At 43.9% G+C, this 24,853-nt stretch overlaps 1 protein-coding gene and 1 long non-coding RNA gene across 3 annotated transcripts in view; one reads left to right on the top strand and one right to left on the bottom strand.

Moving 5' to 3' along the window:
* TRIM67 (tripartite motif containing 67) overlaps positions 1–16,015 on the top strand; it is a 35,871-nt gene extending 19,856 nt beyond the window's left edge. For both annotated transcript variants that reach the window (XM_037391164.1, XM_037391163.1), the window contains exons 6-10: positions 2,174–2,319; positions 5,243–5,381; positions 6,434–6,737; positions 13,986–14,148; positions 15,649–16,015. In XM_037391164.1, the coding sequence (XP_037247061.1) occupies positions 2,174–2,319; positions 5,243–5,381; positions 6,434–6,737; positions 13,986–14,148; positions 15,649–15,714 (818 nt within the window). In that variant the 3' untranslated portion in view covers positions 15,715–16,015. The remainder of the gene's footprint in view (positions 1–2,173; positions 2,320–5,242; positions 5,382–6,433; positions 6,738–13,985; positions 14,149–15,648) is intronic.
* Positions 983–24,732, bottom strand: LOC119149651. Its single transcript, XR_005104801.1, has 4 exons — positions 23,819–24,732; positions 16,576–23,727; positions 15,627–15,635; positions 983–993 (listed from the first exon to the last, which is right to left on the bottom strand). It is a non-coding gene; the product is annotated as an uncharacterized LOC119149651 (long non-coding RNA).
* Between the last annotated feature and the right edge of the window lie 121 nt (positions 24,733–24,853).

A 24,853-nucleotide genomic window follows, 5' to 3' on the forward strand; every position in this document is an offset into this window, starting at 1 on the left:
GATGGCATTCCTGTTTCCGTAATTAAAAGGGACTCATAAAACACTTACCTTCCCCTAGAAATTCTGCTTTTTTTTTCAGCACTGTACATTACATGAACAGTCCCTGAAAAAGCCTCCATCAGTGTTCCTAGGAATTTTTTGCAGAGTGTTGAAGAGGTTAGTGATGCTTTCAGAGGAGAGGGTAGGTTGTCCATTTTGCACTTTATAAACTTCAGGATTTGCCAGAGGGTGTCTCAGAAGTGGGGAGGACTCAGCAAACGCCTCCTGAGAGGGTTAACCGCTTAACTAAAGTGGCAGGATTGTGGATGGCTGATACAGCTCTATCTTTGCCCAGACTGACCAATCACTGAAAATACACAGGCTAACAAATACAGACAAAACCCTAAACTTAAAATGGTTCACTTAAAAAAACCCCGTTACCTCTGAATTCCTCATTTTCACATTTTTGACCCTTGTAATGTCACTTTTCTGTTACTTCTCCAGACACAGTGTTTCCTGGAGAAAAGTCTGAACTTTCCATGTGAAAAAACAAGCAGGTTTTTATTTATGACACACTCTGAATCATCCTTTAATATCAAGGAATGGGAACAAGGCTTTTTCTTCTCTTTTCACAGAAAAAACCTTCACGAGCTCATTTATAAAGCTCTTTTGTTTCAGACCACAGTCATTCTTCTAGGCTATCAACCAGCCACGTTCACCGAGGTGATGGATAATGCCACGGTAGCTTCTGCACCGTTTATCACAAGTGTGATGCTGATTTTTGTGTCATTTCCAAAGTGGGGGTGAAGCCTTAGCCCCATCACACAGTAGCATCCATTTTCCCACAGACTGCTTGGTACACAAAATGCCAACAGTCCTCTTTTATCCAGAGAGGTAAAATAGGATGAAAAGAACAGCTCAAGGGCTTAGCTCTCACACAGGCGGATGGAGGAAAATAAACTAGATGCCCAAAGCAGAGTAGATAAAAGAAAAGCAAACTGACATTGTTAAGAGCTAAGTCAGTGAATGCTCAGAGCACTCAGCTCCTTGTAAGACACGTCCGAGCTCTGCAGAAATGATCCTGAACGGTAAAATTCAGCCTTGGGCAGAAGAGCAGGCAGGGTCTATGCATCACTTACATCCCGCTTAACCTGTGTGATTCCAACAGTGTGTAAGATACGTGCCAAATCTCTCTAGAAGGCTGAATTTTCACTTTATAATTTCCAGCAAAGAGTGAACAGTGAGAGTTTAGTTGCATTTGGCAGAGAAGGTGTGGTGCGTGCCTCTTTCCCACAGAGGCATGGCTGAATGTTTTTACTCTGTTTATTTTTATTTTTAAGATGTTGGTCTGGTCAACCGTCTCTTGGTGTTTCCCCTGAGCATGTCACCAGAAAGGCATGTTAGTAACTAACTTCATACCTGTAATTTCTGAGAAGACAGAACCACAAGCAGTCACCTGTGGTGCAGAAGTTCCCTTTGCTACCCAAACCAAGGGATTTAGACAACATTTGCAAATGGAACAATTTTCTTCATCAGTTTCTTTTAAGTATGGCTGCCATAAAGATGACATATCCAAGGTGTTTTTGATGAAGGACTGGGTCGGGGTGCGTTAGGTTAGATTTAAAAAAAGAAAAATAAATCCCTATTGTGAAGAATTGTTTTCCTGCTGTCAGTGGAGTACAGACTCTATCTCGCCGCCATCCCAGGAGGGGTGGCTGCTCTGCTCTGCTGGTTAATAACCCAGTTCTTCTTTAATGAGCTGGGCTTCCTGGCAGCAATGCATCTCCCATGCCGCCCCGTGGCCTGGGACACCCCCTGCCACCACTGCTCCCTCTTTCCTTTTGGGGACAGCGGGTGGAAAATGCTCTAGCATGAGAAAAAAACTCTTCCAGCCAGTGACCCCTGGGAAGGGAACCAGACATGAGGTCCTCAGACTGTAGTTCTTACGAGGCACCAGAAGCATGTCCAGATATGTTTCTGTTTATGTATTTCAGCCAAATTATTTGTCTGAATACTGACATTTTGTTATATCATTTTTACTGCCTTTTGTTTCAAGGAAGGGAACGGACTCTCTTCCTACCGAATATTGACTCCTCTGTGAGGGGAGGGCAGTGAGCGGTCACCGTACTGCCCACAGCACAGACTGATGGGGTAGGGCAGAGTTACACTAACCTGTACCCAGTTCCTCTTACAGTGCCACCCGTCCCCTTACTGCAGCTGGAGAAGTGTTGCACCAGAAACAACAGCGTGACATTGGCCTGGAGGATGCCACCTTTGAGCCACAACCCGGTGGAAGGTTATATCTTGGAACTTGATGATGGAGATGGTGGCCAATTCCGAGTGAGAATTTCATTCAGCATTTATTTGTTTCTTTGTATGTGTTTCCTCGGGATATGGATTTGTGTCTGTCCTGAGGGTGGGGAGAGAGGGTAGGGAATATACAAGTTGTCAAAACATCCCTGCTTCTGTCACATGCATGCAGAAAGCAGTGCAGATGCTACTTGTTAGAAGGACCCCCAGCTTGGGTAAGAAGTTATTACTTGAAGTTATTCTCAGGGCTCTGGGAAAGAGGGCCTTGAGGTGCCCCTGGAGTGCACCAGAGCAGAAAAGCCTATACTGTTCTACAGGAGCTGAAAGTTGTTCATTCCACAAAACAGAGATTTACTTGAAGCCCCTGCTCTCAACTGTCCATAGCACCCCATTTCAACAGCTGAGATTCTTGGTCCAGAAATGCAACTCAGTTTTTCCTGGTTTTCTGAGTAAAAATGGGATCCTGCGTAAAAATATGGGATTTCTAAATCTTTTCTCTGGGAGTGAATGAGACCAGGCTAATGGAAGATTTCCACAGGCACACTACAATGGGGTTGGTAAGTATGGAAAGGCATCCCGAGTGATGCTACACCTGCTTGCTCCTGGCAGCAGGCGCAGGGTACTTATAGGCTCCCGTCCCTTCTCACCACATCCCAATAAACAAACTACAGAAATAATTCAGTCAGCTTTCTGCTAGCCATGTCCTGCTGGAAGCTGTGGCCTTCCTCCTCCGGCAGGCTTCATGCTCCCGTTGCTCCCGAACCAGGCTGGCCCAGTGCATTCCCTAGGGGTTGTTTCCCCTTGAAAGCATCTGGACGTCACTGTGGAGCACAGCTGCTGTCTTCACAGATGGGAAATTTTGCCAAAAACCTGTGATGGCATTTCTTTGGGAGCTGCAAGCTGGCGTCTCACTGGAAACCTAAAGTTTTCTCAAGCTGAAAATGGCCTGGCACTGTTCCACCTAAGGAACTGCCTCCCTGTGCCAAACTGCTGCACTTGTAGCTGGAAAAGGCACCTGATTTGGACACCCCTCAATAGAAGAGACAGCAATATTGGCAGGGCATTTTGAAGAGGGCACTATGTTTATGGAAGATCTCTTCAGTTCCTTGGTCCAAGTATCATTTCACATTGGTCTGAAGAGGCTGCTCTCCGCTACTGAAAGTGTGAGGAGGTACCTCTGTGAAAGGCTGCTGGGAGCTGCCGATGTAGTTGACATTAGTAGGTAAGAGTGTTATCAGTGCATGATGAATGAAGAGTTAGGAGCAAGGTGTTAGGAATTCCAGTGTCTCAGATAAAGCTTTTCAAGTGCTATTCACGTCTAAATAAACACTTGTGATTAAAAAAGATTTCAGGCTGGTGTGTATCCCAGCCCATTTGTTTGTGGGGGTTTGTAACTGCCAAAGGTTTTAGGACTTCCAGCACTACTGTGTCAAGGTTTTGGATTGAAAAAGATACAAAGCCATCTCAATCCTTAAAAATCTAAAGTGACAGCTTCTCAGGGGAATGCTTTTCTTACTGCTGTAGAAAAATCCTCAGTTTTACCCATTGAAAGATAAACTGCAGGCTTCTCAGCGGTGCCATTTCAGTAAGAGTTTGCTGACTTTTTGTGAAGGATTATATATCTGAAAGCAATGGCACTGACTGCACTTTATCAGTGTTCAATGGGTGGATTTAAAGAACGTTTTTTGTCCCCCATCGTAGCAGGGAGCATCAATCTGAATAAACACAAGCAGTGAACAGTGGTAAAAATATGAAATGGATTAGAAAATGTGAGAGTTGTTCTACAAATACAACTTTTTTGCACAGACAGCATGTGTTATAACATGGAGATGAATTAAGCTATTCTACTAAAACTCTTCTTTCTGTCCATAAAAGTTCATCAGCTAACTCAGAACCCCAAGAGATTCTGTTATTTGTAGCAGCCACCATGGTAGCAAAGTGGACAAACACGTAGTCCACTGTAAACTTAAGTAATCCCTTTGTTATTCATCACATACTTAACTCACTTTAGGTTCATATCAAAGAGCCTTAATCAACAGGACTACTCTTAGGCACGTACTCGAGTGCCTTAACTGAACCGGGGCCTTAGTGCTCTGCTTAGTGACAGCTTTAAGCTCTTTAGGGCCTTTGCTACCATAAATCTATGGATTTCACAGAACTGGAGAAATCAGAGTTGGAAAGGAATTGTGGCTTTCAACCTGCTTGCCAAGACAGGATTTTTTCCTTTCCTGTAATTTTCTGTTCATTTTTCCAACAAACATGAGGTTTCTAGGCTTCTTTCAGTTCATCATAGATTCTATAATCTGACTGATCCTCTTCATTAGTCTGCCTAGATGTTCCTCCTCCTGAAATATTTCACATTACACAAGTGCTTGCCGTTTAATGAATCTTTGCAGACTTTTACAATGTCTCTGTTGTCTAGTTGCCGTTTAATCATGTGAGATATGTGATCCTAATTTTTTGGACATCAGTTTCTTCTGGCTCTGTGTTTGCAGGTTTCAAAATTATATTTTAACACAGGCATGAGACAATCTTTCCAACAGAATAATACTGTGTTTACTTAGGTTTTTTTATTCTTCCACACACTCCTTTTTTAGTCCTACATAAGTACAAGAATGGCCACAGTTGGCCAGACACTGGGACTGCTATCCAAAATAGTGGTTTCGAGTAGATGTTTAGGAAAAGAGGATAGAAGCTAAGTTCTTCTTGTGTTGCCCTTTATTGCTGTACCCTTCCAGCTTCATCTTCACCTTAGCATCTTCACTGCTAACCAACCCTGATGTCTCCACTGCTGTGGCTGTCTGTGTTCCAACAGCATAACTTCTACATCCCGGGAAGCAATGAGAAGCTATTCACTTGTGGCTTATATTTAGAAGTCTTAACATGTGATCACAAGGCACAGAGAAACAGTTAAACATGTCCCTCTTTCTCCTTTTTTTTTGTGAATGTTTAGGAAGTGTATGTTGGCAAGGAGACTCTCTGCACCATTGATGGTCTTCATTTCAACAGTACCTATAATGCAAGAGTCAAAGCTTTCAACTCATCAGGAGTTGGTCCTTACAGCAAGACAGTTATTTTACAGACGTCAGATGGTGAGTTGGGGTTTTGCCAGTTTCTAAGTGAAAAGCTGCAGGTCTCAGTGGCAGAACACTTCCATCCCTTTATACCCACTAATATCTTTGGTACTTACTGGCATGGAGATTTTGGATCATCTGAGCAGAGAAGCCAGCAACTGAGTGTGCGCAGGGACTGAGCTCTCCTCCTAGCACTTTCAGGGATTTTCCATGATTAGTAACACTTCAGGATTCAAATAATGCAATTTTATTTGGCTGTAGAAGTCTGGGGTCTAAGATTCTTATTTGCTTTAGCATACAGAAGTAGTTATGCAACACACGGGATATTTTTGTGCCACTCTGTCTCCACTTCTGCATATATCTTCAAAATTTGCCTTTTTCTTCACTACCACTTTAATTTCACAGCAAAGTTTGATAATACAGAGATGGGAATTCATACTTGTTCCTCTGTAATTATACTTGACATCCATACAGGCATTACAAGAGGTTCATCTTCATTAATGATATTGTAATGAAGCGAGAAGTGCATGCCATTATCAATTCCACTTTTATGCTGTGTTGCCAAAATAGGCCAGTATAAAATATTTATACTTTAAGAGCTTTTTCTGTTGGTTCCGCCCCCCCCCCCCCCCCCTCTTTAATAAACTAGTGAAGTCAGTCCTAACCAGTGCAGACACAGTAGAACTCCTTTGGAGGTGATTCTGAACCAATTCACCTCTTGTGGGCAGTTTCCATATCATGGAGAAGCCTTTGTCCCCTCAATGACTTTCTTGTTACCATGTGAGGACAGAAAGTCACTGCTTTTTGCGGTTTATGTTCAGAGGAACAAGCACAGACAACGTAAAGCACTTCTGAGCTGAAAACCAGCAGGGTACCGGCTCAAAGCAGCCTTGTGTAGCTGCCTACAGGAACGAGGAGAGATTGTCTTTATTGCCTTTATATTGTCTTTATATTGTGCAGGGGGGTCTTTAGAAAGGCAGAATCTCATCCTCCTGATTTAAGTAAAGCAGACAACACTCGAACACAGCCCATTCTGCCATAATCCTGCCTTTCCTTTTCCCCTTCCACAGTGGCGTGGTTCACCTTCGACCCCTCCTCAGCTCACAGAGACATAGTGCTGTCGAACGACAACCAGACTGCCACCTGCAACAGCTACGATGACCGGGTTGTTCTTGGCACAGCAGCCTTCTCCAAGGGTGTGCATTACTGGGAACTGCATGTGGACCGGTATGACAACCATCCGGATCCAGCCTTCGGTATTGCCAGGATTAATGTTGTCAAGGACATGATGCTAGGCAAGGACGACAAGGCATGGGCCATGTACGTTGACAACAACCGCAGCTGGTTCATGCATTGCAATTCTCACACCAATCGGTAAGCACAACTTGCACATTTTTCTCATTACTGATAGTTTTTTCTGCTTTGCATCAGAGGAAGGGGTCTGAGCAAGCCATCTAGTCTATTCTCCCTGCCAAATGTAGTTATCTTATTCCTTCTCAGAAATCCTAGTGACAGGGATTGCACCTTTGCAATCGGTGTGAGTGTTTGTTAGCCTCAGTGCTCACATTTTTTTCCTGAGATCTAGCCTAAATCCCCTCTGCTGTGATTTAAGCCCATTACTGCATGTCCCACCCATGGTGTCAGCAAACAGGAGTGCAGCGCGCTGGGATGCAGGATTTCTTTCTCATTGCTGGAGGAGCGCAGCGAGAAAAATGGTTGATTTCCTCAGGAGGAATCTTGGCTGCAGGGTTGCACAATAATTAGGCAAAGCACTGGTGATTCCCAAATGCAGGTGTTATTGCCAGTCCTGAAAGCGGATTAAAGGTAATGCTGTAGGTCACACCTCGGGTGGTCTGGACACAAGGGACTGTTTGGGAATGAGGACTCAGGGACAGCTTCTGTCCAACTGAGCCATTGTACTGAAGAGCTTTGAAAAGTGTCTCAGCTAGTACAACCGACTCACAGAGGCGAGGATTTCAGAATGCCCCCGAGCATCATTACCAAACCCTTCTTCCTCCCACCACTCAGAGGCTCTGTATGCTCTATGCAGCAGAGCGGTAGGGAGACATGTTCCAGCTGAAGCTACCGCCAGGGATGGATCACACAGAGACGTGTATCAGCATAGATCCAGTGTTGTGCTGACACAGTTGCATGGCTTTCAGCGCTCATGATAGTTACCTCTGCCTAGTGCTGGCTGTGTTTTCTTGACCTGATGCTGGACTGTGTAGGGAAGACATGATCAACTTCACTTGAAGCTCCCTGGGGTAACACCAGAGCAGAACTGCACTGCTCCCTCTCTACGTCCCATGAGAGGGACGGCCCAAGCTGAAAGTCAGCTGGGTACTACGGGAACCAAGACCCTCAAGAAGATCTCTGCTGAAGAGCATGATTCAGGATCCTAAGTCCCTTGTTCGTTCTGGAAGATGGTGCATTTGTATACCTACTTTATCACGATGGGAGACTGATGTATGCATAAAGTGACTGACCAAGGATACGTAGCAAGTCTGTGGCAGAGCGGGAATCAACGTCGATTTAGTTTTCTACTGATTGTCCCAGCAGGTCTTCCACACTCACTAGCTAAGGTGTTGTTTCTGTTATAAAAAATGATTAAAAGAAAGGCTCGCAGTGGTTTTTAAAATGCTCAAATGCAGGTAGCGTCTCCTTAAAGAAAAGAGTTCATGCCAACGTGCACTGTGTCCTACAGCTGGTCGCAATGTCTTCTGATGAATAGTCATTTATACTCTAATGCATAAGTATACTGCAATTGCTGGGAATTTTTCTTTGAAGCATAGTTTGAATTTGCAGTTCATTACAGACAGGTGGAAGAACCTTGTAGCTGGATCAAAAGCTATCTGAAGTCAATTGGAGTATTTCCCATGGTTCCAAAGACCTTAGATCATGACCTAAGACAATACAGAGTAAAATAACATCGATATAATAAATATATCAAAAGGTTCTCTGTCCCTTTAACATCTTGATCCGATTTAGGGCGGAAGTAATGTTCAGCTGTATTAATTTTAATGCTCTGTGAAACAGCTTATGTTTTCTGGAAAAAAGCTGGCAACCATTCTGTATACTACTGTCCCAGAAACCTATTTTACGGATTTGGTCTTCAGCACGCTCCTCCCGGCAAGGAACACATGAGCTAAGCAAAAGCTTTTTTTCCGGGAAGGACAGACAATGGAAACACTTTGAATTTCCAACCATCCTTCTTGAACAGGAGAACAAAGTGTTTTCTGGTGATGACAGTTTCCAGTTTTTACTAGGTAAAACACAAAGGCTTTGCAGGCACATCCAAGGCATGGATAGACCCATGGAATATCTGTTCAAGTGAAGTACACTTGTAAAGGGCATGTAGTCTTATGAAATCACATGCGCTTCAATGAAATTAGGTCTAGCCATTATATTTTTAACCGTGACAGTCAACTAGGTCAGTTTTTTAACTCATTAGCTGTAATAGTCTTGGGGAAACAGTTATTGCTGCCTAGTTGTTTTTCCCCACTGGACACAAGTGCATGACAGCACAGTATCACAGCCCAAAGGAAATGTATTGTCAGCTTTTAGCCTCTCGGATGGAGACGTGATGGAGGTTACATCTTAGCAATCATTTCCTGCCTCCTAATCTTCATGAGAATACATTAGGGCAACAAATAAACGACTAACTTAAAGGATAAGACGAGGTGGAACTTGAAAGACCTGTTCATGGGACCTGTCACGTTTAGAGCACTTTTCTGTACCTTTCACTCACTGCATGCAAAATTGGACCTGACTATATCCTTAAAAACTAGCATGACTTCTGTAATGCTAGAAGAAGAGGCATGAACAGAAGACTAATGCTATCAAACACAGAGGGAGCCTTTGAAAACGGGTTCAGCAAATTGGTTAAGAAAAAACTTCAGGGCAGGGATATAGCTTTGTGAGGTACCTTTCAGCCTCACTGTTCCTGGAAGTCCGTGTCTGGGAAGGTCATGGAACAGATCCTCCTGGAAGTTGTGCTAAGGCACATGGAGGACAGGGAGGTGATTCAAGACAGTCAGCATGGCTTCACAAAGGGCAAGTCCTGCCTGACCCACCTAGTGGCCTTCTATGATGGAGTGACTACATCAGTTGACGAGAAGACAAATGTTGTCTAACTGGACTTCTGTGAGGCCTTTGACATCGTCCCCCACAACATCCTTCTCTCTAAACTGGAGAAAAATGGATTTGGTGGCTGGACTGTTCCCGTGGATGAGGAGTTGGCTGGATCCAGAGAGTAGTGGTCAACAGCTCAATGTCCAGGTGGAGATCTGTGACAAGTGGTGTCCCTCAGGGGTCCATATTAGGACTGGTACTGTTTCATTGATCTTCATCAGCGACATAGACAGTGGGATCAGGTGCACCCTCAGCAAGTTTGCAGATGACACTAAGCTGAGTGGTGGATGGGACTTGAGGGATGGGACGCTATGCAGAGGGACCTGGACAAGCTCAAGAAGTGGGCCCGTGTGAACCTCATGAGGTTCAACAAGGCCAAGTGCAAGGTCCTACACGTGGGTCAGGGCAAGCCCCAGTATCAATACAGGCTGAGGGATGAAGGGATTGAGTGCAGTCCTGCGGAGAAGAACTTGGGGGTACTGGTGGATGAAAAGCTGGACATGAGCGAATAATGTGTGCTCGCAGCCCAGAAACCCACCTGTGTCCTGGGCTGCATCAAAAGAAGCATGGCCAGCAGGTCGGAGGAGGTGATTCTGCCCCTCTGCTCCATGCTGGTGAGACCCCTCCCAGAGTACTGCATCCAGCTCTGGAGTCTTCAGCACAGGAAAGACATGGACCTGTTGGAGCAAGTCCAGAGGAGAGTCACAAAAATTACCAGAGGAATGGAACACCTGTGCTATGGGGAAATGTTGACGGAATTGGGGCTGTTCAGCCTGGGGGAGACCTTATTGCAGCCTTTCAATACTTAAAGGGGGCTTATGAGAAAGATGGGGCCAAACTCTTTAGCAGGGCCTGTTGCTATAGAATAAGGGGTAATGGTTTTAATTTAAAAGAGGGTAGATTTAGACTAGATATAAGGAAGACATTTTTTACAATGAGCGTGGCTAAACACTGCAACAGGTTGCCCAGAGAGACAGTAGATGTCCCATCCCTGGAAACACTCAAGGTCAGGTTGGATGGGGCTCTGAGCAACACGATCTAGTTGAAGAAGTCCCTGCTCATTGCAGGGGGGTTAGACTAGATGACCTTTAAAGGTCCCTTCCAACCCAAACTATTCTATGATTCTATGAAATAAGCAGGTCACACCACATGTCATGTGCCCGTTGCTAAGAGGCACTGGCATTCATTGCAACCGATCGGTTCCTTGGCCAAGTTCCCAAGGGCAGGAGTACCTGGTGCTACAGGCAATACTCTAAGCCACTAAATGGTTATGTAAAGGAAGAGATGGAGGTTGCACTGAAATGTTTTATGCTGAGAAAGAGTGGGAGGTCAAAATCTAGAGAATTTGGAGTGTAGTCTTAAAACCACCTGTGATCAGGAGAGTCTCTTCACTAACTTCAGAGATCTCAAGACCAGATTTTTTTAACACAGAAATGTTATAATTGACTGAAAAATACTGTCCTTGACAATAGACGTGGTAAAGTTGTTAAGTAACTGTAAAGCTCACGATTAAAATACTGTTGATGGGGAGTTAAATTAATTCTTCAGTTTAATAAAGTTTTCACGAATCGTTAAGCTGTATTTGAAGGTTAGTACTGTTCTGAATTCCTCAAGCCAATCCATGCAGTCCTATTCTGCACGTTGTCCGAGCTGCTTCCGGAAACATCCGACAATAACAGGCTCCACTGCCACAGGCAATGGCATGTTTCATGGTAGCCAAGTTCCCCTCTCTGTACTCTGACCTTCCAGGCTCCCGCACAGCACTTCCACACTCGGGACTTCACGTTGCACACAGAAATAAAAACTTGCAGGGCTGTGGGAAAAGAGGTGTGAGAAAGTGGGATTCACTTGAAATAATGAGTCGTATGTATCTTCAAAGCTGGATTATCATTTAATGAACGCTAAGTATTTATTGAAGAAGCATCATAACAAACAGTTGTGTTTTCTTTTTACATGGCTTGCAGGTTACTAGAGGCCTATGGTATAACTGTCATTAAGTATTATTGTCATTAAGTATATATGTCATTAAGTGTATTTAAAAAGTAATGCATTTTAAAATGCATTACAGCAGCTTTTTTACATGCTGCTACAGAAGTGTACAGGAGAGAGCAACATCAGTTTGCGTCTCTTGAGCTGGCTGGCTTCTTTTATTGCATCTAAGGCATTTATTAGAAAAATGATCCTGTAATACTGTCTAAATGATGTACAGAAGACTGCGGAAATGCCTTGCACAAGTTTGCTCATGAAACTTTGACTCTTCCACATCTCCTCCTGAAGGAAGTGGCCATGACAGCAGTCCAAAAAGCACTGAGGTCCTCAAAGTACTGTTCCCAAAGAAATCCTGGGGTGCTCAGGAAGAGCCTCAGAAAAAGTCCAGCCTCCCTGGTAGCAGCCTGGATACTTGCCTGGCTAAGTGCCCCTGCTTGCCTTTGCCCTGGCTTCATTCTGTGGGAGCTGATTGCTCACCGTGGGGACGTGGCAGCCGAGGAACGGGGCAGTCTGCCTGCTGAAGTCCTGCAAGGCTTGTGGTGGCAAGGAAGGGAAAGGGTCCCCATCGCTCTGCTTTGCCCCCACGCCCCTGTGGCTCCTGGAGGGGCCTCAGCTGGGTCCTGCACTGGCCTCGGCTGGGCTCTGCAGGCAGCATCTCTCTCCTCTTCAGCAGGGCTGTCCCCGGGGGCTGAAGAGGAGTCATTCAATGTCACTGTGCAGCACACAGATAATTAGCCCACAAGAAGCAAATTAGCTTTTCATATAGGAAAGAGCATAATAATCTCAAAAAAGCAAATTTGCTGTTTCTGTTTCCCTAAGAGAATCAATGTCATTTAAAAGGATGTCATAAAATCTATTTTAAAACACTGCAGGATATAAAACATGGTGCCCTACAATCAAAGTCGTTCCTAACCAGAAAGAAAAATAATCTATTTGTAAATAGCTCTAGATCATAGTACTGTTGCTTCCCACAATCTCATGAATTTTATGATTGAGTGCTTTTGATAAAAAAAGCCTAGATACTGAGATGCTGAGGACAAGTAAGCATCTTAACTTTTGTTGGAAATTGACTTTATGGTTTTGGAGAAGAGCTCAAAGAGAAACCTATTAATGCTTATAGGACCAGAAAGCAAATACAAGGAACCTGAGAACAGTAAAGTTTGAAATCTAACACGTCAAGGCCAATTCATGATTCTCAGCTATACTATTAGTGCTTGAAGAGCTTTAAATGGAGAAGTCAGGATAGCATTCTATACTGTTATGCCACAGATAAAACGCCCTTTACCTTCAGAGGAAATGCCATGTGCCACATTTCGTCTAAAGGAAACCAGTTTGTGACACCTAGTGGACAAGATGACAATTTCTTCCCCGCACTATATTCTTCCTAATCATATTTTGAAACCCACACACCCCCCCTTTTTTTTTTTTTATGTTTTGCCTACCTATTGTGATGAATTTTATGTTAAAATTGAATTAATCTTGTGACTATTGTGTGCCTGAGGGGAGTGCGTGGGACAAGAGACAGCTGCTTCCTTTCCTACTGCAAATTATTTTTGAAATCTGATTTACCCTGAACAAATTGTGTCAGGCTGTAAATCCATCGCAGAGCCCCCCTGATATTAGCAGAGTAGCAGTGCCTGTGGCCAATCTGCATATCTGGTAGATATTTTTGCTCAGCACTCTTTAAAGTAATACAGGGTTTGACTAACCCCCAAATCAAAGTGCATTAATGTCAAATCGCTCGAGCGTGTAATGGCTGGCTGAGTCTGCCCTGGCAAGCTCCTATACCATGGTAGTTCCCAGCAGCTGCTCCTGACACAACCAATTATCACTGGTATTAATAAACATGCCGGCACACTTGAAGCAGCTCGTGGTCTTATAGCTGAGCATCTTCTCAGTCAGGGAGCGCCGCTCATCCCTAACCAGCCCCACCTTCCCTTCTTCCCCGAAACCACTACCTGTTGTACTGGCTCCCTGGTCTCTGGAAAGCCGGCTCCCCTTAGGGGATGCCAAGGTGAGTACTTGAATGGGAAGTCTGAGTCATTGAGCTGTTAGCAGGCATAATTAGAAATGAACACCTAGGAAACCAGCTTTCTGCTTTATCATCCTCTGCTGTGCATCGTTTCACTATAGCAGGGATGCCTTGAGGAGCTGTGTCTCCAGGACTGCTGTCCTGCATGCTCAGTACTGACCTCACCTGCTCACCCTCCCGTCTCTCATCGGCCGATGGGACTTGTTCACTCTGAACCCCATTTTCAGCTCTTAGGTTATAGCTGGAGGAGAGATGGACCTAATTTCTCTTTAGGATCCCCCCACTCCCAGGAATACGGCACATCTATTTCAGATGAAGGTGTGGATCAGTCATTGCCAAATGCCACGAGGATAATTATTTCACCGTGCTGCTCCACGCTCCCTTTGCTTAGCAAGACAGCTTGTCATAGAGAGAGCAGCAGCAGCGTAGCGCTCTGCCTTCACCAGCAGTGTGGTCCCTTTGTACCCTAGGACTGAAGGAGGAGTTTCCAAAGGTGCCACTGTTGGTGTCCTGCTGGATCTGAACAAGCACAACCTGACCTTTTACATAAACGGGCAGCAACAAGGGCCTCCAGCATTTGAAAACATCGAGGGTGTCTTCATGCCTGCACTGAGCCTCAATCGAAATGTCCAGGTAAGTCTTCTGCAGCTCAGTCCCACTCACCCTTCTCACCTGAAGGAGAATGTATGCTACCGGCCATTGCCACTGGGGCTGGTAATGTCACCTGTAGGTAGTCAGTATGGATAGGGGCTCCTGCCTTCCAGGCTGACACCTGGGCTACTAACACTTCTTGGAAAACTGCATTTGGCCTTCTGCCTTGCCTCACAGCTGTAAAAACAAGTAGGAGTACCGGCACATGATAATTCTAACACTTATTTTGCTGCAATGCCCCACTTGGAAAGCAGTGGTGCTAAGGCTTCCTCAACCTGTTTGACTAGAAAACCATGAGTATGCTAATTCCTCTTAGATCTTATGTTTGGAGATTGTTAACTTTGGTGAGAGACAGCAATGTGAGCAACACAGTGGTAAGGAGAGCAAAGACAACACAGGTCAGAGAATTAGTGCAACAGAGAAGACCCGGTCAGCCCATCATTCCTGCTCTTTCTGAATTTGGGAGATGCTCTCTGTTCTCAAGAGGATCTCCTCTTGGAGGAACCCTCTTTAAATATGATGTATTTTTACTTCAAGACCACTGCATATGGCTAGAAACAGGACGTGGTGTAAGGGAGAACCTATGAAAACGCCCAGGAGCCTCAGACTGAAGAAGTCAGCTTAGGTCAGGTAGGACCAATGCAGCCAGGGTGGAACACTCATCATTTAAAACACCCAAACCAAAACCAGAAGCCTTGCATGTCTTATCAGTACATGAACATTTAGCATTCATTACTGGTGACATCCAAATCTGTCAAGAAGATTTCATAGCTTTGTTCTATTTGATGCACCAACGTGGAAGACACGGGCGGTTCTCCGGGCACCTCACTGCTATATTCAACACAGATTTTTACTCACAACTATGTTTAGTTTTAGCTACCTGCATCCTTTTAAGTGCCTGGCTTGCATTTCTTACCACAACCGAGTTAAGGCAGAGTGTGGCTGACGTGGGGGCAGCGGAAAACTATTGAGACTAAACTTGTGTTTGCTGTTGAAGGGTGCTCTGGTACGTCTGTGTGGGAACCCTGACCTTGTAGGACGTCAGATTACAGAAGGAGAACTAAAATGTCTCGTGCTCTGTCCTGCCAGGACAGCAAAGATAAAAGGGTTTTCTTCTTTTGAGTACACGGGCTCCACTGTGTGATCCCTGCCCTGAAGCGCTGGGGGTCCCTCACACAGCGACACCATCCACCTTGTGTCTCACCAGCAGCACTGCTGGAGGCCTACAGCTGGTGGCTGGATTTGGGAAGAAATTACAGACACCTGGCTTCTAGACCTCGGGGTGTTCAGACGGGAAGGGGGAAGGAGACTTGTTTATCTCAGGCACTCAGTATCTCCTCCATTAATACTCTTAATGGCTTAAACCTGGACCTGAAGTCCCCCAGCCCTTCCTCTGTCATTTGCTTGCTCTTGGCCGTCAGGAACGCTTTCTGCTGAGGATGTCCCACTTTTGAATCTACATGTTATTTCTTCTTTGTGCAGGTGACCCTGCACACAGGACTGGAGGTGCCACAATGTGTAAAACAGCCCAAGTTGCCCAACAACTAAAGAAGCCCCTGCCGGACCCTGCGCTGGATTCTGTAAGCTCTCTCAGTGTGATGTGGCACTTCTCAGTAAGTCAGTAAAAAAGCATTCTCTTCCCGGACTTAACACATTGTACAGCGTGTTGCTCACCGAATAATCCACTGGTTACAGCTAGCCCACTCCATTTTTCATTTAACAGCCATAGCAAGCATACCCACTGACCTGGCACCCAATTGCAGATGGGTACCTGGGCGTATCTACACTGTATTGCATACGTATGAACACACATGCGTGCACACACACACACACACGTACATTTATAAAGCAAAAGGTTAAATGAGTGTATTTGCTCTCTCATGGCTGGTTTTCAGCTTGGATATTAGGTGTGCCGGAAAAAGTGGGTAAGATTAAAGCTGAGGGACAATGGCTGTTGGAGCAATTTACCAGTGGGTGAACTGGATTCTCTTTGCCACCTGAAGTCCTTAAATCAACGAAGCATATGTTTTGACAGCTGAAGTGGATGCTGTGTGCTCAAGAATTCCTGGTTGTCCATTACATTCAGGGGCTCAAATAACCATTAATTATTCCTTCTGGCTCTAGACTGCAGTAAGCTATGGGATAACATCCCTTTAGAATTCAGTGGCAGAACTTAACGAGAATAAGATTGGTTTCCAAGCACTGCCATGTAGTAGTTGTGCTCATTTTAGCTAACACCATGATACATGCAGAATTCAGATATGAAAAGTAGAGAAAAATATCCTTGACACATTTTAGTGTTTTTTATTTAGGTGTGATTGTGGAGACTATCAGACACAGAAGATCTGATCAGCACAACTTGAGAAAATGGTGCAGGGGAGATCCCTGCACATGTATGACATATATGACATATATGACACATGTAAAGTATACCACGTAGAGAAATGCTGCTTTCTAGCCTTGATCCTGATAAGCCCTGGGCAGCTGTAGTTCCAATGTAGCTTTGAGATCAGAAGCCTTAATTTTCTATTAGATTAGTGTGAGCTAATTAATGTCTTGATCGTAATGAAGCACTTGAGTGAGAGAGATTCGTAGCATTAATGTGAAATCCATCCCTAAGATTTTTGCTGGATTGGGACAAAAATCTTTTGTAAGACTTAGATATCTGTGTCTGGCATCTCCCATGGAAACAAGCAGCTGTTTCAGGTGCTGGCTGTGGCAACTGGAGTCTGACTGACAGGGAACTTTTCCCACAGCCATGGCACTGTCACCTGCACGCTGTTGTCAGAAAACACGTTGATTCGTGTGTGTGCCGCTTTTCCTCTAAACCCAGTTAACATGTGCATGTGTGTGTGTGTGTATAGCAGGAATGTGTAAGGACAAGACGCAGCAGACTGAGCCCATGACTTCTCAGGCTCTGTCACTCAAATCCTACGTAAGCGTGCTATCAAACAAGAAAAGCATAAACTCTTAAATGCCATCAATGTACTCTTTCCTTTTTTAAAATCCTGCTGCTTATACAAATTTTCCTCTCCAAGCATACGTATACGCACATGCATATTGTTATCAGACATGTAATCATTAAACCTGAAAACAAATATTCTAACCAAAACCCAGCTTACTGCCTTGCATTAAACTACAGCCACAGGACAAACAGCCCAGGCCTGTCTTTGGGCAGCCTGCCAGCCCCCAAGCATCCTGCTGCAGGTCCACGTCTGGTCTCTGGCCGGAGCACATCACCCAGGTAATGCTGAGCGATGGCAGGGCTTCCCTGTGGCAGAGCAGCCGGGATCCTCCCTGGGGTCATCCCACCTCCCAGCCATTGTGGGGAGGGGGAGGCAGCCCATAACGAACCAGTCCTGGGCTATTGCACAGACAAAAAGCAGTCTGCCATCATGCTGCCTTTGACCAACCAAGCATCCTGGAGCCCACCCCTCCTGCAGTGCACCTTCAGCGATGTCAAGACTGAAATAGGAAATAAAACCAACGACGGGGAAAAAATAACGTAAGCGTTTAAGTGGGAAAGCAACGGTACTTCTTCCAAGTCTGGAATAGATTGTATTAGTACACTTGTAGATATTGGAATAACTGTGCTACACTCATCTTGGTTTCTTAAAGAATAGTAGAGACCAACTGTGTCATAAGTTTCAGTTTTATTTAATACCATATGAACTCACGCAGGATTTTCTAATTAGCGGGTCTGTTTTAACCTACCTCAGCTAGAACGCTACCGGACCCCGAATTTCCTTGAGTGTGCTCTTCCACGAACCTAACAGTTGTAATCACAGCATTGGCTTTGGGTATTGCCAGTCAGAGCAGTGTATGGGAATACTGTACATAAGTTGCACATAGTTTTTTATATTGGGAAACATCCCGTGATAATTTTAATACAGAAGGCACTCCACTTTCACTTGTATTAAAAACAAAAGGGCATTGTTTGTTTTGGGACTGAACCTTTGTCTTTACTCCCAACTTCTGTGAAGGAAACTCAAAGGGATTTACATCTTTCCAATCTTCAACCATTGCCAGATGTTTCAAATTAATTCTGAATGGGTTTTAGAAGTGTTTGCAGTACTCTGTTTCGGTTTTCATAGTTGCTTTGGTATTGGTTCCTGGTGTGTTATACTTTGGGGAGAACACAGGGAGTGATACAGGTTACTAATTTCTAATGGAAATATGGACAACAGGTAGGGACATCATTCAGAGCTGTAAAGAAGCTTGTTTGTTTTCCTCTACACATTCTAACATTCATAGAAGTAGGGTACAGACTGGCTACACCATTACAGTCTCCTTTTACCTTAGTGGAAATGCAAATAAAATAAAAGGAATACAGCTAGAAGTAGTTAACCTGCATTAGTAAGACTAATTTAGCCTAGGTCAAAAATAAACAAAGTGGTTGTACACACATTCAAGGACTTATAGCATGACCCATAGCAATAAACCAGTTACCCCAATAGAACGTAGTCTTATGACTTCAGCTGGATACATTTCGGTAGTTTAATTAACAGAAATAATGCTTAACTAGTTAGAATTACGCTAGGAAACTACTCCATATGTGAATATTTATGCAGAGCATCCAGATGGCAGTGGTCATCTGAAATAGGGAGAATAGAATTTTCCCTTTGCAGAACAGCATCAGGTGGGGAGAAGTGGGGCACTTCCATCTCCCTGATCAGGCTGGAGGTAGTTTGCTTCTCTGCAGGTGACTCCTCTGAGGTCTGTCTCATTATAAATCCAGCAGTTTGCATGATCTTCATCTACAGCATCTCTTGTATCAGTTTTGTTTCCTCCAAATCCCTTTTTTAGGAGGGAGTCAGCCTTTAACACTATGGTCCTTGCAAAAATCATGTTGCCGACTGTCCGGGGGGAGCCCAGAGGACTGAAGAGTAGCATAGATACTCAAGGGGACCACTCTGGATGCTCTTGCTTCCTTGCGATTCCTCGGGGTATTTGTGCAGAGAGGATCTCCACGCTCCTCCAGCACCTGGACCCACACAGACCTGTCTTTCGTGGGACTCCTCGGCTCCTAGATGCCAGGCTGCTCCTTATAAGCAGGAGAGCAGAGCCTTTTGCTCTGGATGAACCCCATCCACTGTAGTACAGAACCCGCTCATGGTAGTTGTAAATTGACTTAATGTTTAAAAAAACCCCACAACCCAACGCAAAATCACAAACCAACCAACCCTCCCCTCCTCTAATAAACTTCACAAAGCCTGACCTCTGCATACACCAATTTGGAACCTCTGCACAGCTGCTAAATAAACACAGCAGGCAACCTTTCTGTCCTGCAGAGCAACAAGGGACTCCTAGTTTTCATCTACCCCTGTGAATCCCAACCTTAGCCTTTGTGAACCTTCCTCCTGGCTTTCTCCTCACAAATTTCCCTGCTAATTTTGGTGGGAACAAACAGAAGAAACGTGCCATCAGGAGCATTGCCAAACGTCCCAAGGCGTGCAATGCTATGCAACTTCCACTCCCTTATTTTCTCTCATCAACTCAAAGAGAGCTCACAAGAAGTTCCTTTCCAAGACTTAATGTCAATATGAGCACAGGCCATGCTGACAATCCCTTACTGCTTCTGCTGCGGAAAGGTATGCGCTATAACATAAATGTCAGTGAGGACAGTAGCATACTATGATGTATCATGAATTCGGAAAGCAATTTGGCTTTTAAAAACAGAAAAGATAGGCAAATAGCATTGTCACCTCCTGTACTTGCCTAGTCAGTTAAGATACATAGAAGAAAATATATTGGACTGAAGAAAATATTTTTTTTTTAAAAAAAAGCATAAGCTTACATCTAGCAGAGTTAAGAGGAAAAGTATTAAATGTAATTTATTATATGCATAATGTTCCATTGTCTTGTAAATAATGCCATGATAAGTGTATTGCCGTAGTTTGTTCTTGGCTGGTGATAGAGTTCTGTCGTAGTGCTATGTAAGCTTTTATTTTTATTTTGTGGTTGTATTTTTTTTCCCCAAAGTGTAGTTAGTAAAGATGGCAGAGAGCATCCAATATTCTGGTTTCCAAGTTGTTCTAGAGCAAGAAAGAATGTGAGATGCAGCTTTTTTTTCTTTCTCACATAATATCTCCTAAACAAGGTAAGAGAGATGAGATCAAAGCTAAGCTGCCGTTACCACTGTATGAAAAACACCGTGTTTGCAACTGCCAACAAGAGGTGGTGCATTTCTGGACCACAATTCAGATTACCTGTTTTTGCGAGAAAGGATGCCAAGTACCAACAGTCTGGCAACAGCAGCTTTCTGGTGCCATCTAGCACATCCTTTGCTCACAGAAAGATGAGGAAAGAGCTATTAGACCTAATCTCAGGCCTTACCAGCTTTGCAGCGTTCTGTTTCAATAACAAAGTCAAGAATTCAACTTTGAACCAAGCCAGGTAATATGAAAACCCCAAGCATCTTGGCTAGATCAACTTTGGAAGAAAGACTACAGTTTCAAGTCCTTCAACAGGTTATGGTAACAAATCAACCACATTGCAAATGTAAAGGGCACTTGTCACTGAAAATTACTAAACTAAAATGGAGAGTCTTTTTTTTTTTTTTTTTTTTTTTTAATTAAAAGTAAGCTGCTTCTAGTTTTTACTGACAACATTTCTGGCAATTCCTCTGCCCAGCACTACTGAATGCTGCACACACACAACTGGCTGGAGCAGCAGCCTGAAGCACAAATCCATCATAAATAAGACGCACTTGGTCTTCTTAGGTGCAGAAGCCCATATGCAAGCCACAGAGACTAGATGTGCAGGGCTCTGCACCTTTGCACAATACAGAAGGCAGACGCGTGTTTTACTGACAGAGACACTCAGCAGCATCTTCCCCTTCTGTTAAGTGACCTTTTTGTTACATTTGTTATTGCAAACAGATCCAAGCAGAATTAATTACAAAATTAAGTTTTATGCTAATTGGAGGATTTCTCACGTTTTCTTGTGAAGCAGTAGATAGAAATATTCCTGAGTTCCGATTGCATTCCTTCATCCCCCACTTCCCTTAAATGTTGTCAATAAAAACACTAACCTTTCTAGGTAGCATGGTGAGAAGACATTATGTGATGAATATTAAAAATAAATGCATGAGGTAAATCTGCTGTTATTTCTGATTGTTACATGAAGCATGACTAAGACTAATTTAAATGTTGGCAACCAAAAAAGTGCAAAGGAATAAGTGTTCACATCTGGTTAAATGAAAGACGAGAAGTTGTTTTGCGTTTTCTTCTTAACCATGACATTTTTATTTTATCGTCATTTCCCATAGCTTATACGGATTTGGAGCTGGTGAAATATACATCTCTGCTGTATGTGTCTGTCACCAGATCAAGAGGAAAATACAAACTTTTTATAATTTTGTACCTGTAGCAAACGTTTGTATTTTTTGAATTGGAAACAAACTGCTTTTTGTCTTTTGGTCCGACTAAAACTTTGTGTAGTATTATTAATACCACCCTTTTGGAAAACCTGATGTATAAGTTTATGCTGTTTTACAGTTTCTAAATAAATTCTTAAAACATTGCCAACAAATTCAGCACCAGTACCCAATTTATTATTCCAAATTATTATTAAAAAACATAATGTCATAATGTAGATGAAGCAGTCATGCAGAATGCACGCCTGACTCTAACTGTGGATACCTGCTTTGTTACCACAGTCAAGAATAACACAGTAGCTGCAGAAAGTCAGGAGTCCTCAAAGCAACCATCTGTGCCTTAACTTCACACATACACTGGATTAAGTGGCGTGAAACACCTTTCTTCGTCAGCACCACTCTTGTTAGCCTTGTTGGTTACTGAGGACCTGGGGGTGAGTTATGTAGCTCAAATCCATCTTAGAGACTCTGGGCGAGTTCCCAGTCTCTGCTTCTGACACTGGAGCAAGCAGAGCCTGGAGCTGTGACACCAGTAGGATCCGACTGGAAAGACCTTTGGGTAAGTGTAAAAGCCAGACTGGGCAGAAAGCTTGCCAGGGCAGGAAAGACAAAACTTTGTGAGATGGTTTAAAATGACACGTCCTCTTGCAGCTGCACACATCTGCCAAGCAGATGCCTGTGAGGGACTGAGCAATGCTACAGAGGCAGCACACTCAGCCCCTGCAAAAAGGCACTCGTCGAAGCTATGCAACCTTCATAAATACCTGTTAATAAAGCAGAATAAAGCATGCTGACACACTAACAGCAGCGGCAGGGGAAGAAACAGAAACCCAGCCAAAACCATCAGGAGTAAGTGTGTGGAGACACCATCCATCATGACCTTTTTTTTTTTTTTATCTGCAAGAGACAACAACTTGGCATCAACTCCTCCATGGCAAAGGGTCTGACTGGGAGGAATGACAATTAGAATGGGTTTAGCATGCGGGGAAATGGGAATAAAGCTGCCACAGGAAAAGGCATGCGAAAGAGAGCAGATGAGAAATGCTTGCATTCTTCCTTTATCCCTCATTCCTCTTTTTCACTGCATGTAGAGGACAAAATAAAGATGGTCCCTGCTCTGCATTGCCCATCATCAATCAGTTGTTCAGTCAACACTGGCTTTTGTTTATCAGTACATGCTCCAAAAGCAACACAGCTTGCTGCTTGAACATACACTTACATACTCTGTTAGTAACACTCACCAGCCCAGAGAAACACAAGGTAACAGGTTGTCAGCAGTTTTGTTTGCCAGACGTCAGCTGTTAGCATTTCTGTTAATGCATCTAGTAACAAAATAGGACTGAAGGTACCATGCCTGAGAACAGCACCTTAAAAGGATGGCCAGCTCAAATCACCTTGGGGATTTGATATCGAAAAGCAACCTATCACCATATAACAGAAAACCTTTCATAATGCATACACACCGATGTTAAACAAGTTAGGAAATGCAAAAGTGTGAGTAAGCTTTTGGGTTTTTTCCCCCAAGCTTTCATGTTCCACTGTCAGCTTGGCATTTCAGTTTTCAACTTGTATTTTAAGAACGGATTTTTTTTTCCCAACTCTTCTTTAACTGACTGTACAAGCTTGAGACCAGGACTACAAAAATTAAGACACTCCACTCTGAGCAAGTTTCACTCCTAAATAGCTTTTGGGAGCTGTGGATGTAGAAGGTGAACCCTTTAGATTACCAAAGCTGATTGAGGACAAACTCACACAACACATTATACCCAAAGCCAGCTGAACAAAACTTGATCTAGAAGTGAGCAATGAGAAACCGAGCTCAAGGGTTAACCAGGAGTTAAAAAATACAGGTCATCCCACAACATCTGTTGCCTCAACAGGTCTCGATGCTCTGTACTCAACTGAGTGATTATACCTTCACACGCAATCGTGATTTGACACTAAGTTTGTAACCAGACAGGATTGTTAATTCCTGTTTGAATCTGCAACGAATACTGAATGAGAAGAAATCAAATTATGCAATTATGAAATGGGACGACAGTATTTAGCAACCCAGCTCTGCACACCCCTCCTCCTCTCACATGGCTCCAGAAACACTCCCACTTTTTACCTGGCTCTCGTTCCCTCCGGGCGCTCTCCCTCCGCTTAGTCCTCACTGTGTTGGCAGGGCTCTTCTCCAGGACCTGAAGATAAGGTGGAAGGTGTGGGGGTAGAAGCACACCAGAAAGCATCCCCTTCTGGTGTGGCTCTCGCTGCCCCAGAGCATTTGCCTACCCCGTGGGGAGAGCAGCCTCCGATGCTGCTCTCTGGGGAGAGGACCGTGCTCCTGGCCTTGCTGCGAGCTGACACAGACGTCCCCGCTCACACACGGTTACGGATCACCCCACCTAGGCTCCCAGGTGGCAGCCAGAAAGTGTGCTTCGCCTCCCCAGCCCACAGCGGTACGCTGAATTTCACCAATATGCCTAGAAGTTTCTCCATTAAGGGCTGTTTTCTTTTGCCTATACACCTGTTTTGCTGCTAGAGCTGTTCAAACAAGCTCCAGCTAACCTTATATATAAACAGCATGAACTTTTCCCTCTGTCGTTTAATAGTTAACCTTATTTTTGCCTCCCCTAAAACATTCAAGTTTCTTTAGCTTGAGGTTGAAGGGAGAGGACGTTTTGGAAGGTTACTAACCACTGCCACTTCTAATGAAAACACAACCTTAAAAACAAACAAAAAACCATTTTAGCTACAGAGGACAAAACTGTTCTTTCAGAAACACCAAATTGCTGAAATCCAAATAGCACTAAAACTTTAGTTTTGACAAAGAGTTCACAGAAGAGCCTTATGAGGCAGGGTAACACTGATCAAAACAAACATGGGTTAACCGTGAACAACCACTAGCTACCGAGTGTCTATGCCTCATTTGGCTCAGTCTTGCGTGGTTCTGTTTTCAAAAACAAACCAACCAAGCCACTAAACCAGCATTTGAAACAGTGCTTAACTGGAGATCTCTGCAGAGGTATGCAGGTTGAGTCTGTAACTCTTACCTGGGACAAAACTTCAGAAAATCTCATTTTCATTTCAAAGCAAATAATTTTGAAACCTTTAAGAGGTTTTCCTGGACAGGAAAACTGTTATGCACTTCCGCTATCCACTAACAATTCATAAAGATACAGAAACAGGTGTATGCCCCGTAAACATTTGGAGAATACCTACCTCAGGTTCAGAGAAAGTAAGTTATTGCTTTTTCCTTATCCATTTCAGATTGAAAGCAAAGAGCTATATATTTTAATTCATTAATTAATGGATTACAATAATATT

Source organism: Falco rusticolus, chromosome 6 (assembly GCF_015220075.1).
Source record: "Falco rusticolus isolate bFalRus1 chromosome 6, bFalRus1.pri, whole genome shotgun sequence".
NCBI classification, from domain to species: domain Eukaryota; kingdom Metazoa; phylum Chordata; class Aves; order Falconiformes; family Falconidae; genus Falco; species Falco rusticolus.